Source organism: Haliotis rufescens, unplaced genomic scaffold (genome assembly GCF_023055435.1).
Source record: "Haliotis rufescens isolate VD_foot unplaced genomic scaffold, xgHalRufe1.0.p SCAF_9, whole genome shotgun sequence".
Lineage (NCBI taxonomy): Eukaryota > Metazoa > Mollusca > Gastropoda > Lepetellida > Haliotidae > Haliotis > Haliotis rufescens.
In genome coordinates this window covers 48,578,649-48,598,691 of record NW_025964383.1, presented here as the reverse complement: position 1 = coordinate 48,598,691, position 20,043 = coordinate 48,578,649, and the positions used below count along the sequence as shown (strand labels likewise).

At 36.7% G+C, this 20,043-nt stretch overlaps 1 protein-coding gene across 5 annotated transcripts; it reads left to right on the top strand.

Annotated features, from left to right (window-relative positions):
• The first annotated feature begins 618 nt into the window (after nucleotides 1-618).
• On the top strand, nucleotides 619-19,827 carry LOC124122622 (ankyrin repeat domain-containing protein 17-like). Of its 5 annotated transcripts, none has more exons than XM_048390318.1 (8): nucleotides 619-728; nucleotides 1,233-1,261; nucleotides 8,596-8,908; nucleotides 10,105-10,383; nucleotides 11,728-11,872; nucleotides 13,391-13,401; nucleotides 14,110-14,154; nucleotides 15,087-19,827. In XM_048390318.1, exons 3-8 carry the CDS (start codon nucleotides 8,821-8,823, stop codon nucleotides 16,070-16,072), a joined length of 1,554 nt encoding a protein of 517 aa, XP_048246275.1. In that variant the 5' UTR covers nucleotides 619-728; nucleotides 1,233-1,261; nucleotides 8,596-8,820; the 3' UTR covers nucleotides 16,073-19,827. The 5 variants fall into 5 exon arrangements, with proteins under 5 accessions (XP_048246275.1, XP_048246278.1, XP_048246276.1 ...); XM_048390321.1 differs by having other exon boundaries at nucleotides 642-728; nucleotides 8,855-8,908; XM_048390319.1 differs by having other exon boundaries at nucleotides 642-728; nucleotides 8,852-8,908.
• Nucleotides 19,828-20,043: the final 216 nt, after the last annotated feature.

Here is a 20,043-nt window from a genome sequence, read left to right as displayed (position 1 = left end):
ATCAGTACACTGATATTACTCGTTTCTGTCGTCCACAGACGGAGCTGTCACAACCGATTTGCCCAGGGTCTGATTCAATAAATAATTGTTATGACACACTGGAAAAGTCAAGCATTAAGTTTTCGGAAAACTGTGATATAATGGTATGAAATTCATCAAACGGTTGACAACTAACCTTTTTACTTTCTTACACTTTTAAATGTTTGGCTTGTGGCGTGTTCACAAAGGCCGATTTAAAGAGAAAATGACCCAAGATGACCATGTCTTTGACACCGTTCTCAATTGTTTCCAAATATAAAATATTACTGTACACATGCAGTCTTAATACCAATTTGACCATCACCACCCCACACACGCTCCCCTTTTAAGTGACAAGTCCCTTAACTATGTTTCTTCACATTCACTTCAGACGCCTTTGCTTCGGAATAACATAATGAGCTGTGCAAGTTACACCTTTGAGAACAATGACAAACAATAGGAGGATTTCATTAGGAGATACCACCCACGCACACATCATGTACACACAAAGACATCGTACACATTCGTTACTTTAATGTATTGACCTGCATCTCCACAGCTCAGTCATTCTCACAGGGAAATACAGAATGTGAATTGTCTCCCCTGTTTCACAATAACGAAAGTAGGGATTTATAACACACATAGATTGAGTGTTGATTCGCGACATGTCAGGACGAGGAAAGACGTCAGACACATCAGACATTTGTCTTGTAAGTTAGCTTTTAATATTTCATATTTTTCACTAACCATTGATATTAGATAACGTAGTGTACTCGCCCTGACACTAACATCGAGTGGGATTTCCACGGATCAAGGTGGCCGATGTGCGGTGGGCCGAGAATCTTACTCATTCCGTCTATCGGACGTCTACAGGTCGCTGATGCATACATACTACGAATCCCTGCTACAGAAAGCCTGTTTCAGTGACCAGTAGTACATGACTATACGATGTCGCTCAGCCAGAGTCTGACCATTGTGTCACCAAAGTGAAAGTGAAAGGACACGGTGACATTTGCGTTGTGTGTATCAGCTCTGGGCTTTCGGGGGAAGTTGTTGTTGCTATAATTGTTTACGAGATCACCTTCGGCTGTCCTGTCCCTCTGTGGGAGCAGGGTGCACATATCTAGTGGGAGTTTTAGTATTCATGAAATTTGTTTTTGTATTGATACGATTTCTATTTTCGCATATTGAAATGATTTCATTTTTTCTTTCAGGGGAAAACACGAAGGATAAATATATACTGGTGAGTCACCAGTGTCAACGTCTGCTGTAATTGTTGGCGATACATTAACTATGATGCCCTTCCACGAGCCTATAATCAGCTGATGAGGGGGGGGGGGGGCAACTATGTTATCGACCCATTTTACTTTCCGTGTCAGTGACTGCATGATTGTGGCATGGAAGGAAATACACGCGCGCGCGTGCGTGTGTGTGTGTGTGTGTGTGTTTGGGGGAGTGGATGTATGTTTGTAGGTGTGGATGTATGTGTATATGCATGTGTGTATGCATGCATGGATGGATGGATTTATGTTCGCATGCATTTGTGTGTTCATGCGTGCGTGCGCGCACTTGCATGTATGAAAGCATAAATGTATGTATGTATGTATGTATGTAGGTATGTATGTTGGTGTGGATGTATGTATGTATGTATGTATGTATGTATGTTGGTGTGGATGGATGTATGTATGTATGTATGTATGTATGTATGTATGTATGTATGTTGGTGTGGATGTATGTTGGTGTGGATGTATGTATGTATGTATGTATGTATGTATGTATGTATGTATGTATGTATGTATGTATGTATGTATGTATGTATGTATGTATGTATGTATGTATGTATGTATGTTGGTGTGGATGGATGTATGTATGTATGTATGTATGTATGTATGTATGTATGTATGTATGTATGTATGTATGTTGGTGTGGATGTATGTATGTATGTATGTATGTATGTATGTATGTATGTATGTATGTATGTATGTATGTATGTATGTATGTATGTTGGTGTGGATGGATGTATGTATGTATGTATGTATGTATGTATGTATGTATGTATGTATGTATGTATGTATGTTGGTGTGGATGTATGTATGTATGTATGTATGTATGTATGTATGTATGTATGTATGTATGTATGTATGTATGTATGTATGTATGTATGTATGTATGTATGTTGGTGTGGATGTATGTATGTATGTATGTATGTATGTATGTATGTATGTATGTATGTATGTATGTTGGTGTGGATGTATGTTGGTGTGGATGGATGTATGTATGTATGTATGTATGTATGTATGTATGTATGTATGTATGTATGTATGTTGGTGTGGATGGATGTATGTATGTATGTATGTATGTATGTATGTATGTATGTTGGTGTGGATGTATGTTGGTGTGGATGGATGTATGTATGTATGTATGTATGTATGTATGTATGTATGTATGTATGTATGTATGTATGTATGTATGTATGTATGTATGTATGTATGTATGTATGTTGGTGTGGATGTATGTATGTATGTATGTATGTATGTATGTATGTATGTATGTATGTATGTATGTATGTATGTATGTATGTATGTATGTATGTATGTATGTATGTATGTTGGTGTGGATGTATGTATGTATGTATGTATGTATGTATGTATGTATGTATGTATGTATGTATGTATGTATGTTGGTGTGGATGGATGGATGTATGTATGTATGTATGTATGTATGTATGTATGTATGTATGTATGTATGTATGTATGTATGTATGTATGTATGTTGGTGTGGATGTATGTATGTATGTATGTATGTATGTATGTATGTATGTATGTATGTATGTATGTATGTATGTATGTATGTATGTTGGTGTGGATGGATGTATGTATGTATGTATGTATGTATGTATGTATGTATGTTGGTGTGGATGTATGTTGGTGTGGATGGATGTATGTATGTATGTATGTATGTATGTATGTATGTATGTATGTATGTATGTATGTATGTATGTTGGTGTGGATGGATGTATGTATGTATGTATGTATGTATGTATGTATGTATGTATGTTGGTGTGGATGTATGTTGGTGTGGATGTATGTATGTATGTATGTATGTATGTATGTATGTATGTATGTATGTATGTATGTATGTATGTATGTATGTATGTATGTATGTATGTATGTTGGTGTGGATGGATGTATGTATGTATGTATGTATGTATGTATGTATGTATGTATGTATGTATGTATGTATGTATGTATGTATGTATGTATGTATGTATGTATGTTGGTGTGGATGTATGTATGTATGTATGTATGTATGTATGTATGTATGTATGTATGTATGTATGTATGTATGTTGGTGTGGATGTATGTATGTATGTATGTATGTATGTATGTATGTATGTATGTATGTATGTATGTATGTATGTATGTATGTATGTTGGTGTGGATGTATGTATGTATGTATGTATGTATGTATGTATGTATGTATGTATGTATGTATGTATGTATGTTGGTGTGGATGGATGTATGTATGTATGTATGTATGTATGTATGTATGTATGTTGGTGTGGATGTATGTTGGTGTGGATGTATGTATGTATGTATGTATGTATGTATGTATGTATGTATGTATGTATGTATGTATGTATGTATGTATGTTGGTGTGGATGTATGTATGTATGTATGTATGTATGTATGTATGTATGTATGTATGTATGTATGTATGTATGTATGTATGTATGTATGTATGTATGTATGTATGTTGGTGTGGATGGATGTATGTATGTATGTATGTATGTATGTATGTATGTATGTATGTATGTATGTATGTATGTATGTATGTATGTATGTATGTTGGTGTGGATGGATGTATGTATGTATGTATGTATGTATGTATGTATGTATGTATGTATGTATGTATGTATGTATGTATGTATGTATGTTGGTGTGGATGGATGTATGTATGTATGTATGTATGTATGTATGTATGTATGTATGTATGTATGTATGTATGTATGTATGTATGTATGTATGTTGGTGTGGATGTATGTATGTATGTATGTATGTATGTATGTATGTATGTATGTATGTATGTATGTATGTATGTATGTTGGTGTGGATGGATGTATGTATGTATGTATGTATGTATGTATGTATGTATGTATGTATGTATGTATGTATGTATGTTGGTGTGGATGGATGTATGTATGTATGTATGTATGTATGTATGTATGTATGTATGTATGTATGTATGTATGTATGTATGTATGTATGTATGTTGGTGTGGATGGATGTATGTATGTATGTATGTATGTATGTATGTATGTATGTTGGTGTGGATGGATGTATGTATGTATGTATGTATGTATGTTGGTGTGGATGGATGTATGTATGTATGTATGTATGTATGTATGTATGTATGTATGTATGTTGGTGTGGATGGATGTATGTATGTATGTATGTATGTATGTATGTATGTATGTTGGTGTGGATGTATGTATGTATGTATGTATGTATGTATGTTGGTGTGGATGGATGTATGTATGTATGTATGTATGTATGTATGTATGTATGTATGTATGTTGGTGTGGATGTATGTATGTATGTATGTATGTATGTATGTATGTATGTATGTATGTATGTATGTATGTATGTATGTATGTATGTTGGTGTGGATGTATGTATGTATGTATGTATGTATGTATGTATGTATGTATGTATGTATGTATGTATGTATGTTGGTGTGGATGTATGTATGTATGTATGTATGTATGTATGTATGTATGTATGTATGTATGTATGTATGTATGTATGTATGTATGTATGTATGTATGTTGGTGTGGATGTATGTATGTATGTATGTATGTATGTATGTATGTATGTATGTGTGTATGTATGTTGGTGTGGATGTATGTATGTATGTATGTATGTATGTATGTATGTATGTATGTATGTATGTATGTATGTATGTATGTATGTATGTATGTATGTTGGTGTGGATGTATGTATGTATGTATGTATGTATGTATGTATGTATGTATGTATGTATGTATGTATGTATGTATGTTGGTGTGGATGGATGTATGTATGTATGTATGTATGTATGTATGTATGTATGTATGTATGTATGTATGTTGGTGTGGATGGATGTATGTATGTATGTATGTATGTATGTATGTATGTATGTTGGTGTGGATGGATGTATGTATGTATGTATGTATGTATGTATGTATGTATGTATGTTGGTGTGGATGGATGTATGTATGTATGTACGTATGTATGTTGGTGTGGATGGATGTATGTATGTATGTATGTATGTATGTATGTATGTATGTTGGTGTGGATGGATGTATGTATGTATGTATGTATGTATGTATGTATGTATGTTGGTGTGGATGTATGTATGTATGTATGTATGTATGTATGTTGGTGTGGATGGATGTATGTATGTATGTATGTATGTATGTATGTATGTATGTATGTTGGTGTGGATGTATGTATGTATGTATGTATGTATGTATGTATGTATGTATGTATGTATGTATGTATGTATGTTGGTGTGGATGGATGTATGTATGTATGTATGTATGTATGTATGTATGTATGTATGTATGTATGTATGTATGTATGTATGTATGTATGTATGTATGTATGTATGTATGTTGGTGTGGATGTATGTATGTATGTATGTATGTATGTATGTATGTATGTATGTATGTATGTTGGTGTGGATGTATGTATGTATGTATGTATGTATGTATGTATGTATGTATGTATGTATGTATGTATGTATGTATGTATGTATGTATGTATGTATGTATGTTGGTGTGGATGTATGTATGTATGTATGTATGTATGTATGTATGTATGTATGTATGTATGTATGTATGTATGTATGTATGGATGGATGTATGTTGGTGTGGATGGATGTATGTATGTATGTATGTATGTATGTATGTATGTATGTATGTATGTATGTATGTTGGTGTGGATGGATGTATGTATGTATGTATGTATGTATGTATGTATGTATGTATGTATGTATGTATGTATGTATGTTGGTGTGGATGGATGTATGTATGTATGTATGTATGTATGTATGTATGTATGTATGTATGTATGTATGTATGTATGTATGTATGTATGTATGTATGTATGTATGTATGTTGGTGTGGATGGATGTATGTATGTATGTATGTATGTATGTATGTATGTATGTATGTATGTATGTATGTATGTATGTATGTATGTATGTATGTATGTATGTTGGTGTGTATGTATGTATGTATGTATGTATGTATGTATGTATGTATGTATGTATGTATGTATGTATGTATGTATGTATGTATGTATGTATGTATGTATGTATGTATGTATGTATGTATGTATGTATGTATGTATGTTGGTGTGTATGTATGTATGTATGTATGTATGTATGTATGTATGTATGTATGTATGTATGTATGTATGTATGTATGTATGTATGTATGTTGGTGTGTATGTATGTATGTATGTATGTATGTATGTATGTATGTATGTATGTATGTATGTATGTATGTATGTATGTATGTATGTATGTATGTATGTATGTATGTATGTATGTATGTTGGTGTGTATGTATGTATGTATGTATGTATGTATGTATGTATGTATGTATGTATGTATGTTGGTATGTATGTATGTATGTATGTATGTATGTATGTATGTATGTATGTATGTATGTATGTATGTATGTATGTATGTATGTATGTATGTTGGTGTGGATGTATGTATGTATGTATGTATGTATGTATGTATGTATGTATGTATGTATGTATGTATGTATGTATGTATGTATGTATGTATGTATGTATGTATGTATGTATGGATGTATGTATGTATGTATGTATGTATGTATGTATGTATGTATGTATGTATGTATGTATGTATGTATGTATGTATGTATGTATGTATGTATGTATGTATGTATGTATGTATGTTGGTGTGGATGTATGTATGTATGTATGTATGTATGTATGTATGTATGTATGTATGTATGTATGTATGTATGTATGTATGTATGTATGTATGTATGTATGGATGTATGTATGTATGTATGTATGTATGTATGTATGTATGTATGTATGTATGTATGTATGTATGTATGTATGTATGTATGTATGTATGTATGTATGTATGTATGTATGTATGGATGTATGTATGTATGTATGTATGTATGTATGTATGTATGTATGTATGTATGTTGGTGTGGATGTATGTATGTATGTATGTATGTATGTATGTATGTATGTATGTATGTATGTATGTATGTATGTATGTATGTATGTATGTATGTATGTATGTATGTATGTATGTATGTATGTATGTATGTATGTATGTATGTATGTATGTATGTATGTATGTATGTATGTATGTATGTATGGATGTATGTATGTATGTATGTATGTATGTATGTATGTATGTATGTATGTATGTATGTATGTTGGTGTGGATGTATGTAATGGAGTACGAGTGGAGGTAACTCTAATGTATGTTACATAATCTCTCACATTTCAAAGCTCACAAGTTACACATTCCATTCTACTAAGTCAAGTAACTGTATTGGCTGTTGATCACTTATCAGGAACACACACAATCATGACTTATTGTTTCTTCTACTTGTCGTAAATACTTCCATAATATTTGCATCGGAAGTCCTCACTTGTTATTTGTATCTAACAATAATTTAATGATATTGAACAAGAAAAGATCTCTTTAGAGTGTATATTTATCCCCGCTAATAACATAATGATACTGGATGTACAGTATGTTCCTCATGTAGTTATCTTTTATCTGAAAGTGGATAAATATCTAATATGGTCAGTGAAACATACCCAAACATGACATTTTCAGACAATTACTTTGACATATACTGATGGCACTTTACCAAACTTAATATTTCAAAGTTCCTTATCAGTATAAGTAGTTCGAATTAATAACGGATCAAATCAGTTCATATGAAGTAAGTTTCGTACAAGCTTGTTTCTAAAACAATAACCTACAGTCAATCAATGACAAAGGTCACATGACGATGACCATCACAAACTGATCTTCTTGGACTAATGGACAATACCTTCCAGCAGATATCAACTGTCATTGTATTTTTATCAATTATCATTATCAATTTTAGTGCTAGACGCTTGACACACATAGTTTGATGATCAGATAAATCCAATCAATACCCAGATTAGGTGAACGGTGGTATTGCAGGAAATGTGCTAAAAACGTAGTAAAACCTAGGTCAATGACTCACTCACTTTCCAATGGGTGAAATGTGAAGAGGACATAAAATGCTCAGAATTAACAAACGACAACACAGATAATTAGTTCCAATAATTCCCCTTGCAACATAATTGATAACTTAAAGGAACATAATGAATTCGTCACTAGCTTTTGATCCAATTCTTATTTAAACCCGGAATGGGTCATTATATTTTTCAGGTTCATATTTTAAACAAACTGTTGAAGGCACCTGTGTACCATTACTGTTTACATAGGTGATTCACGTGAAGCATGACTAGTTTGTATGTATGGTGTATTTCAGCACGTCAAGGCAAAAGGGAACACACCTGGCGGTGTTCCTCATCCATGGCTTCTTGGGGACAACAAGCTGATGTGAGACGGGGTGTTTGTTGGAGAGGCAGGGATGACAACCTACCAAATGATTTGACATGGCAAAAACAGCTTTAATCTACCCTCTACAATTAGTTTTAAAATTACCTCCCTTTGTAAATTGACCTGACAATGTCAGAGCCTGACACTTTCGTTAATGACAGTTGTTTGTTTCTCGTCTTTACCAGAAGGGGTGCTGCTGACACAGACCATGTTGGGCAGGGGCCTGATGCTGCTACTGCTGGGTACGTTTATACGTTTGACATCAATACTGACAGCTACATGTAGGTATGCCCTTGTGATGTATATATAGATAATGTTTCATGGTTTGGTTTGTGTCCTGAAAGGTATGTAATTAATAGCTATTCTTTTACTTGAACTAAGTAAATGTGAACTAAAAGTGGTGGCCATAGATAGTTCCATATCTATCTTCAGAGGTGCGTGTAACGGTAATTTGTCAAAAAAGAAAGCAAATATCATTGGAAGTGCACTGAAAATGTTAATGTACACATATTTCGATTCTATTGTACCTGAACTTACATCACACCCCTTTCTTGTCACCTGAACATTCCATTTGTCAGGGGGCGGTCGGGTAGCCTAGTGGTTAAAGCGTTCGCTCGTCACGCCGAGGACCCGGGTTCGATTCCCGACATGAGTACAATGTGTGAAGCCCATTTCTGGTCTCACCCGCCGTGATATTGCTGGAATATTGCTAAAAGCGGCGTAAAACCATACTCACTCACTCACTCCATTTGTCAGTCCACCCTGTCATAGTTTGTAAACTTTCGCATTTCAACATTTCCCCTGAAACCACAAGACAAGTGAAGTTTATCATTTGACAATATGATCCCAGCAAAGGCTCTTAGAAATCTGCCCCGTATTTGTAAATAGTAATTGCAGAAGTACTGTCAGCTTGAGTGTTTGTTGTTCAATGCAGCACTATGTACCAGATCATCCAGTAATTGAGGAGCAATGATCCTTGCACTTGGTATAAAAGCATAGGTTATCCACCCAAACCACTAAGTCCCCTCTTGTAACCAGTATACATTGTCAGGTTCATACATAAAGTCCCCTCTACCAACAGTGTAGGTTGTCCATCTGATTCATTTAGTCCCCTTTAAAGCCGGGATAGGTAGCTGGGGAACAAATCTAGCCTGAAATCCCCAGGAATGTTTATGTTAAAAAAGTAACTTGCAATTACGGTGTGATTTACGCATGTATTAAAATGAAATAGTCATGTTGTTTTTCTGGCATAGAAGCTTCTCTACCTTATGTTTGCTTATCCTTCTTAATGTCTTTATCTTTTTGATAATCTCAAGTAAATGTTCCAGAAACATTCAGGTGAGCTACAAAGTAATGCGGCACTAGTTTCTTTGACATGATGACAAATGCATTGATTATTCCATCAAAAAGTTTAAGAGTACTCTTTTCTCCCTTCCAGTTGTGGGTGTATTGGGCCAGGAGTGTCCCGTGGGCAAATATGGAGAACACTGTCAACTGAACTGCAGCCGTTCCTGTTTCCCCCATTCCGGCCAGGATGTGCACTGTGACAGACACAGTGGCAAGTGTTCAGAAGGCTGCGTGGTTGGATGGTACGGCGATCAGTGCCATGTACCCTGTAAAAAGAACTGCCCGCGGCACATCTGCAGTCAGCAGACTGGTCACTGTACTCGGCCGTGTGAAGGAAACAACACAGGGGATTTCTGTGAGATCCACCATGGTAGGAACAACTGGGGGCTGGGAATCATCAGATAGTGGCATTTAATTAATTGATTATTGTCATTGCAAGGTTTCAAAAACGGGTTAGGAGTTTTGTTACTTAAAGCTCACCCAACTCATATGGTGTCACATTGGCCATAGACTTTTGTTATGAACTATGGTCTTCAACATGATTGCTTCGATTATTTCCTCGACAAGACATTTTAACTTTCCTTTAGTTCGGTACAATGCGCCAGAAGAAAAAATGTACATAAGGACGCAATTGTTGCTGAACGCCCCATTCAACCTGACAAGAACATTAATCTTCACCTGTCAAGGGAAGCTAGCTCTTTCCGGGTGTGTTCGGCAAGCTCTTGTCACTCTTTGCTATGGATACCGAAGATGCCAAGCACATTGTCCACTGCCATAGCTGTATTGTGTAATTATAACACACGGAATACTGTAGATTACATGCACATGGCAATGGATGACACACAGAGAAACATGTTACTTACTTACTTTATCTCCATTTGAACATTGTTGATTATGTGCATGCTGTCTATGATCTGGCATTTACTTATGACTAAAACAAGAACTGTATAAATGCGGCCACTTCATATTTTATTCAAAGCTGTCACATGTTTCATAGACCACCATTTCACATGGTGGACTGCCACTCATGTTAGTTGAATCATGGGATAGTATTAAAGACAGAATTAAACAACTTAAAAAACTTTGAATATTTTTGCATTAGGGATTTACGGAAAGCAAACCCGAGCCTGTCAGTTAACCAGTAAACATAGCCTTGATAATTTAACAAAACATTAAATTACTTAAAGCGAGAGAATTTTTTTTTTAAAAAGCAAAAATATTGTTCGTACATGTAAAATAATGACCCCATATGTATTCCAGGTTAGAACAGGTCCCAAGCAATAATGGTCATGAGAGTCATCTTATTTGTTTAGTGGTCAGGCTCGGTGAATGGTTGATTGTGTCAGAGACAATATATCAAAGCTCTTATTGTGTGTCATCGTACTCCACATCACTGTCTGGTTGAAACTAGATTATTTAAATGATATATTCATATGGCTGGAATGTTGCTATATACACACACAAGGGGGAAGCTTCCATCCTCAGCAAAACATAAAATTCTTTCATTTTAACTAAATAAGTTAACAATTGTGAATAAACATGGCAAAAGGCATACTGTGTGAATGATAGGACAATAGGTAGTTCATGGGGTCAAGCGGTGAAGGGTGAAGGTCACATGGATCAAGATGCTCAGTTTCAGCACTTTACTGACTGTATTTCACTTCCAAACTCCAGCATTGTTTAGTAGTGTAGAGACATGTGTATTATGTTACAGAGAATGGTCAAAAACAAGGTGCAAGTGAACAGTCACAAGAATCTGCCTCAACAACACTGGTCGCCATACTTGCCCCTGTGTTCGCCATCCTCGCCATCCTCATCATCATCATCATCATGGCTGTACTCTTCATAAGACACAGAAAGTATGATAATATTTCATTCATGATTAGGTTTCCTTTCAATGATAAGACAATAACTTCTGCTTGATACCAAATACCATGGCTTTCAGTGTGTGCGTATTGTGTGTGTTACTTCTCCTGCTTGACACCATAAACGTCTTTTAGTATGTGCACTCTGTGTATATTACTTCCCTAGTCTGTAAACTGGTTGAATCGGCACAATACTAGATTATCTTCAACTACGTTGATTCTTACAGGACATATTAGGCATGTTCGACTTGATTTAGTAGGATTTCATTGGAAAAAACAGTCGCATTATTATCCCCCGCCACGAAATGGAAGAGGGATACAAGTATGGGTGCTGTCTTTCCGTCCTTCCGTCTGTCCGTCCGTCGGTCTCAAACACCATGAGAGATATTTTAACCAAACTTGGCACATGGGTATGTCTAGTGGTGTGCTGGTGCCTTTTGATAGTTCGGGATTTTGAAAAAATATATTTGTCGAGTTTCCATGGCAACGACTTTGACTTTGACTGAAATTGGCGGTAGTGCACGCTTCCGGAGCAGATCGTGAAAACCGTACAACATTTCTTCACCAAACTTGGCACATAGATAGGACTGATGATGAACTGGTGACTTTTGGTGGTTCAGGTTTTGTGTTTCACAGAAACTCACATCAATGATTACAGTGAAAGAGACCTCCAGGGACATCAAGTCTATACAGGAGACACTACACGTGGTATTGCTGTGTATGTGTTTCAAGAACAGTGTCAAGCTATTTGATGTAACGTCATCTCACAGTATTGAATACATTTCCTTTCTTGTTGGCAAGTTCTGCATTGTTTGTTGGAAGTTCCTCCGAAAGTGTTGTGGACACGGTTGTCACATTCAATTACTGATTTCATGCAGAAACTTCAGGATCAGAATGTGAACATGTCCTAGTTACTGGGGATTTCAACTGTGATCTGAGTGAAAAACTAAAATTTTGAGATTTATTTAATGTGCAGAAAAATATTTTGAGCTAAATTGGACTTGTTTACTGATCATGCCAGTGCGGTGGCATTCCATATTCCAGTCGACAACTCAGATCATCAGATCATTGGTGCTGTACTTCTCAGTACACCTCTCATTGATCTCTAAGTAAAGAAAGAACTCCCTTACTTCTCTGATTATTGTTTAAGTAATAACACAACTCATCACAAATACAGTTTACGTGTTCTATCTTAAACTGCAGATGGCAAGAAACATAAGTAATAATTGTTGAGTGTTTGGCAATTAGGCGATTTACTAAATGTTCCAGTGAACATAGTTCACAGGGGCTAATGACTTGCACACAATTGGACATATCATATTGGAGGGAGATATGAGTATTGAATGCTTGTGACGTATAGTTTGTGACCATTTTCCGCCGCACAAATAAAAAGCAAGCTTTATTATCAACTGTGCCATAATAAGCAGTAACCCCAACAGGAATTGATTGATGATAATTTCATGAATTGTGTTGATTGTCATATTACTAATGTTATGTGTTATTCTGTTTCAGATCTAATCAGGGTAAGTATTAAATCAGTAGTTGAAAGATATCAGTGATTACACATACCAACACACATTAGAGTGCTAACATCTTTTATTGTTTGCTAACAATGAGGTAGTAACTATAGAGAGTAAACATAGTTTCAGTTTTCGCCGAACATGTCAACGGGACGTGGGAGGAAAGCCTAAAGTGATGCAGGTCTCAGACGTTTGAAGGCCCAGGGGAAGAGTTCTGTTCTTGTTTACAAAAATCCATAGGATTGAAAATTAGAAACATATGTTAATAACTGAACTTATTCCACGCTTTAGTTGTAACACCATGGAGGTAGTAATGAGCTGTGATTTATTGAATTATTGTCTCATATTATGATATATTAGGAACATGTAAAGGTCTTATCTGTATTTTAGATGTAAAGTGTACTTGTGTTTAGTTTGACTGAAGTTGTACCCCATGGGTGCTCTGCAGTTTTTTAATCAAATTATTAAACAAACATGATTAATTCTAAATGTCCAATAGTTTGAAGGTTGTCCTATTTTACAATCCAATCAATAAAACCAAGATACTAAATCTTCTAGGACTGAAAGTTATCGAACAATTGAATTTTCAACAGGTAAGCTGCTCCATCCTATCCATGCAAAGACTAAATCATGACTTACTACTACATTTGTTTAGAATATGGTTTTGAAGTTGATTATTCCAGTTTCTCAGACAGATTCTCTCATTTTCAGCCTCGGACGACGTGGAGAGTGGAGAACTGCTTAGCCCTGGAGGAGGTAGGAACACAGACACACGTATTTATGTAACGTTAGCTCACCTGACTGAAAGTGAGCTCACGTCAAGGCCTGATTGCCCGATGCCAGTGGTGTGTGGTCCAGTGTAAACACCTTCACTTTAGACACCACTGAAACAATGCTGAAACTTTATATACTTATTCACTCCAATGATGACCAATTTGTTCAAGAGAGTCAAATCCGATTTTCACTGTAGCCGCTGCTATTTGAGGCCATTATTGGGTCATCTCTGTTCAAACTGGAATTAATTGCATTCCAATTGGAACAAAGATGACCAAGTAATGAGTTTGTAGTGGTGCTCAATACATATTCCGTTCATGTGATACTTAAGGTTTTGACTTTGATTAGCTCTTTGCATTTCCCCCCATACTGACAACTGGAACTTCTCAGCCCTTTTCTTTCAAAATGTAATGGAATGGTACAATTTCGACTTTATCAAAAGCACGTGTTTATGAATGACTATCAACAGATATGCAAACAGATATACTGCCCCACCGTGGCCCCCTGACCCTGATCAAACAACTTTTGAGCAATATGAAATCTTGCCTAAAAGAGTATGCTCGATTGCTCAAAAGTTTTGAAATGTCGCCACAAAAGGCTGGTACTGCTGGAATATTGCTCAATTAACATTGACTATTGGAAAGTTGACGTTATCTGACTTGCCAAACAGTCTTGTGGACAGTTATCACTCTGATTCTTTATGCATAGGTAATAATATTGCCGACTGGGGCGATGAATAGCATTTGTTCACTTACCCATTCTGATATAAGGTGCTGATGTTATTTGCGTTCAACAATTTGTATTTGTATAAATATAACATGCAACTCGCATGATATACCTGTTTGATATATAGTATGTTGCTTATTTGTAAGATGTGTGATACATATGACCCCCAATTGTCCTTTGTGTTGAAGTGGACACTGACCTCATCGTTGCCTGCAGTGAGGGGAAACTAAAGGCAGTCAGAGACATCCTGGAACAGAGCCCGGAGGTCATCAACAAGAAAGGACGCAGTGGGATGACACCAGTGATGTGGGCAGCAAGGAGGGGACACAGAGAAGTGCTCGACTTGCTTGTGAGAAAAGAAGCTGATCTGAAACTTGTGGATGATGCCAGTAACAGTATCCTTCACTGGGCCTTTTATGGAGGGCATGTGTCAATGGTGAAATATGTTGTCTCAAAGAACATGGTAGACATCAACAGTAAGGGGCGGGATGAGAGAACCCCATTGATGTGCGCAGCTCGGGAGGGGAAAAGGCAAATCTTTGACTTACTTGTGAGTAGAGGGGGCCTTCCATCAGAGATTGACAAGGATGGAAACAACATCCTGCTACTGGCCTGTTGGGGTGGGAATGAGGAGATTGTGAAGTACATCATCTCACATGATGATGTAGACATCGATGGAAGAGGACAGTCTGGCAGGACTCCATTGATGGCAGCAGCATACAAGGGACATGGAAAGGTCTTTGACCTGCTGGTTGATAAAGAAGCTGATCTGACACTAGTCGATGATGCTGGTGACAACGTCCTCCATGTGGCCTGTCTTGGAGGACATGTGGATATTGTTAGCCGTGTCCTCGAGCTGGGCAAGGTGGACATAAACAAACAAGGTCAATGTAGCAGGACACCACTGATGGTGGCAGCAAGGCTTGGACATAAGGAAATATTTGATTTACTGGTGACTGAAAGAGCTGATGCATTAACAGAGGACGATCACAGAAACACCATCCTTCATCTGGCCTGTGAGGGAGGGCTTATTGACATAGTGGAGTATGTACTCTCGCTGGGTACGGTGAATATCAACGCCAGGAACATACAAAATGAAACAGCAACCATGCTGTCAACAAAGGGAGGTGACGTGTGCAACCTTCTTGTGTCACATGGTGGTCTCAGTAAGTGAAAGGACAGCTGAGAGTACTCTTTGTAAGAATTTAGATTTGTACATGGAAAGGGAGCTTGATAATGGTCCACTGGTCAATTGAAATGTTGTTTTGATGTTCCATACTTCAGCCACATGTTGATGGCAGAGGTCAAATGAAAAAAACCTTGAAACATTCTTATGATAAACACACAGTTCTAAATAGATTATTCTTCACCCGATAACAGTAATAGCAATATTCCCAAGGTATCCCTTGTGCTACTAGCCTAGAATTTTAGCTAAGAAAACAAGCATCGAGTCAGTGATAGTCCCATATTCTTCAAAGGCATTCGAATGACAGTCGCATCCGAGTCCTCAGATAAGCATATTTCAAGGGAAAAGTACATCCCCCGTGTCATAGTTGTGGGCATATTATCGTATTCCTTCTGCATAGCGTTCATCTGGGGAAAAACATTATACTGCCTGTCAATGACTTAGCTTTACCCATTTCACTTGGAAAGGAGAAATCATCTTTTCCTCAAGGTACGCATTTTGAGTGAGTGGACTTCAAAGCAGAGACTGTGCTCTCTTGTCTTTGTTATTGGGGTCTGTAGCTCTCTCTGAATGCACTGAAGTAGTACAGAGTGACACAGATCAAGAAATGCAAACACTGAACAGTGGGGAAACCGTTTAGAGAAATCCTTCGTGCACAGACGTCGAATGTCATTCGGGGATTTCAGATGCAAATTTTATTTCATGAGAAATGCTACCAACACGAATAAGTAGGAACACAAAGCCCAGAAGCTGGAGCACAGCCTGCAGCAAGCCTGGTGTAATTTCTGTTTTAAAGGAGATTTCAACAATCTGTCTGTGCCTTTGGGTACCTGCCCCAGTCATCCAGATGATGCCGCATGCCATACAGCACAGTCATGCGCTCAGTGGGCTGATGTCTTTGACATAAGTTCATTTAACAACAAGAGGGCCAAATGGACTACGTAACAGAAACTATTATTCCCAGTACAGTACTGCTTTCTTACTGTATGATATGTTTATGTGTCTTTACCATCACATATACTCTGTAATGGTAATGCCCTGTGGCGGTAATGATATCACAAGGTCACAAGTACTTCTTAGAAGATCACATATGAACTTGGAGACCATTGGACACCATAGCATGCAGACGAATGTAAAATATTTCTGTTTTTAGAAAATGCCACAAAGTTTTCAGGCGTTTGGTAATGACAAACTAAGAATAAGTATACAGATTCAGTTGCAGCTTGAAAGTTTAGGTAATAATAAACTGGCAGTCATCTTGAGCTATTTACCAACCAAGAAAGATTATTTCTTGCCTATTGGGACATGATGATTTTAGTACCATTTGCGTATTGAACGTACATTGAATGTCTACAATCAAGCTGTATTTACTTTTTATAACATTGAGATTAGTAAGAAGGTATTTGTTTCTAGGAAAAGAAAACAATTATATGTTACCTTTAATATTTCTTAGTTTGCAACAATGAACACTGTGGCACGGGATAGGCCTCTAATTGTGAAATGACCCATAAACAGAATCAGAAAACTGCAAGGAAAGGGTTTTCATTGTACCCTCTGCATTGGCCATGGGACGTGTAATGGAGGCAGGATAGAGTATCTGATTTCTCTGCTGCTCATGTATCTAGCTTTAATGTGCAAAGTTGTAAGTTGCTTCTTGAATTGTAGATGTTCCTTTGTTGATGTTGCACAACGTAACAGAATTGTCATTAAGTGCATTTAGTGTGTAACAGACCACACACTACTGCACTACCTAGGTGCCAAGTTGACTGAAAACAGTCACGTGCCTGTTGCTTTGGAAAGTCAGATTACCAGTGATAGTAATTGTCAACAATACGAAGCACATGTCTCCAGCTTGACAAATCAGCGCGGGAAATGTACCCTTGCAGTCGCATATGGTATTAAAGGAAAGTGAATAGTGTGGAAGAGTTGTCTCCCTTATGCCACACAAACATTCAGGCTATAATTACAAAAAAAGGAACATTCAAAGCTGATATGTTTAAACATCAATAATTTAGGAGACATTATTCTACAAGGAATTTTATACCATATATTTTACCATTCGGATTCGGGTTCTTAATTTCATAAAAACCCTCGGATATGTTTTATCCGACTTATAAACAGACAAATAAATCTGAAACAACATTTATCAACAATTGTATATATTAAATCATACTTTCCATGAACCTTTGGAAACGAGCGTAAAAAAATCTCTTTCTGGCGTCCTGGCGTACTTGCAAAAGATATTCGTTAAAGCATTGTGACTTATCAGCGCCTCTGTAGCCTGGTGCGTGAACCACTAAACTACAGACAGTTGCAAGGTCGATCTACTGAAATATACAGTAACTATTTGTCATTTGATGTGACATTATTCCGCACATTTCCGTGTCTGGGTTGTGTTCAAATGCCAAATTAATATCAAGCGAGAGACATTCACAGATCGCAATACCACCAGAAGATGTAAATATAAAATCCCTAGGATATAATGTAAAACCATAGGTATGGTGAGGTGATATTGGGTTTAACGACACGTCCAAGATTATTGCACTTATATTGTGACGTGCATGCACATGTGTGTGTGTGGCTGCTTGTACTAGTCCGGACTGATGCCGATTTATAGTGCTAGCTCACTAAGATACCATGCCGCAGTTTAACATGAATACCCCACTCAGACACAGTACTGACTCCGTGCCGACCAGTCCTTGTTTTAGCCCCCTTATGCCGAGCACCAGACAGGGTAACAACAAGTACCATCTTTTAACGTCTTTTGGTATGACACGGCCTGGGATCGAACCCCAGACCTTCCGGACGCTCTACCACTAGACCACGGAGGCAGTTACCATAGGTATGAGTCAAGTCCGTTAATATGTACTTTGAGGCAGCAACCTGGCGCTGTGAGACTTCCAGGAGTTTGTTGTCTTTCTTATTTATGTGGCCGTTGGGACTTTTTCTGTGACCGTTTCTACCTTAACTTTTTACTCCATTCTTACTTGAGGCCGCTTTGACCTGCTTTTCATCGCCGTTTATGAGATTTACCCCATTTGGAGAACAAAAGGATGATTAAAATGTCACTTAGACGATCTGTGATAAAACATATAGCTCCAGTACATTCCCTATTACTTTATGTATTTCATAACATGATTTCATCATTTATTGTACTTACAGAACGAGATGAGTGTTCAATGTGGATATGTGTCAGACAACATAGGTTCATCGCCAACAAACCATTATGAACACATTGACTTCATATAGTGATGCTTTACGGAGTTCCATAACTTCTTCTTTGTGGGTTTTTAAACCCATCGACTGTGTTTTAGAAGAATTTTTTTTTTATCCAGCCTATTACAGGTTACTTTTTTAATCGAATTTGTAACATTATGAATAACCCTAAAGTTAATTGTGTATGTTATTATGCCTTTCAGATACATGTATTGCATGGTATTTTTGTATTGAAACATTTGCCTCACAAATCCTCACCTTACTCAAGTACTTTCTGGGCAATAGCATCAGTTGTCCAACCTACTGAGGTCCTCTGTGACTTCTGGTTGTTATTGACGACCATGACTTACAGAACATGTGATGCCTTCACAGATGCATTTTCTGATACATACATGTATGACATTTTCTTCATTTGCTCAAATTGACTGCATGTTTTCAACAAATGATTCAATACATATTTGCATGATGTTGTATTGTCGAACTTATGTCTTTACTGCTTTAGCATGAATAAAACAATTACAGATATATTTTTCGTCTTCATTTCAATCTATTGCCCATTGGGAACGGTGCAGCAATGAATCATAGGCAAAAGGTCAAATCATCAAACGCATTTGTCATTGATCAAAAAAGGAAGGGGTGAGTTTGACTTTTGGATAATGTAAATGGGACTAGTGCTGCAAACAATTTTATGTCAGAAATTGAGTGAAATGTGTAAATGTGTAAAAGAAATCAGCAAACTGACA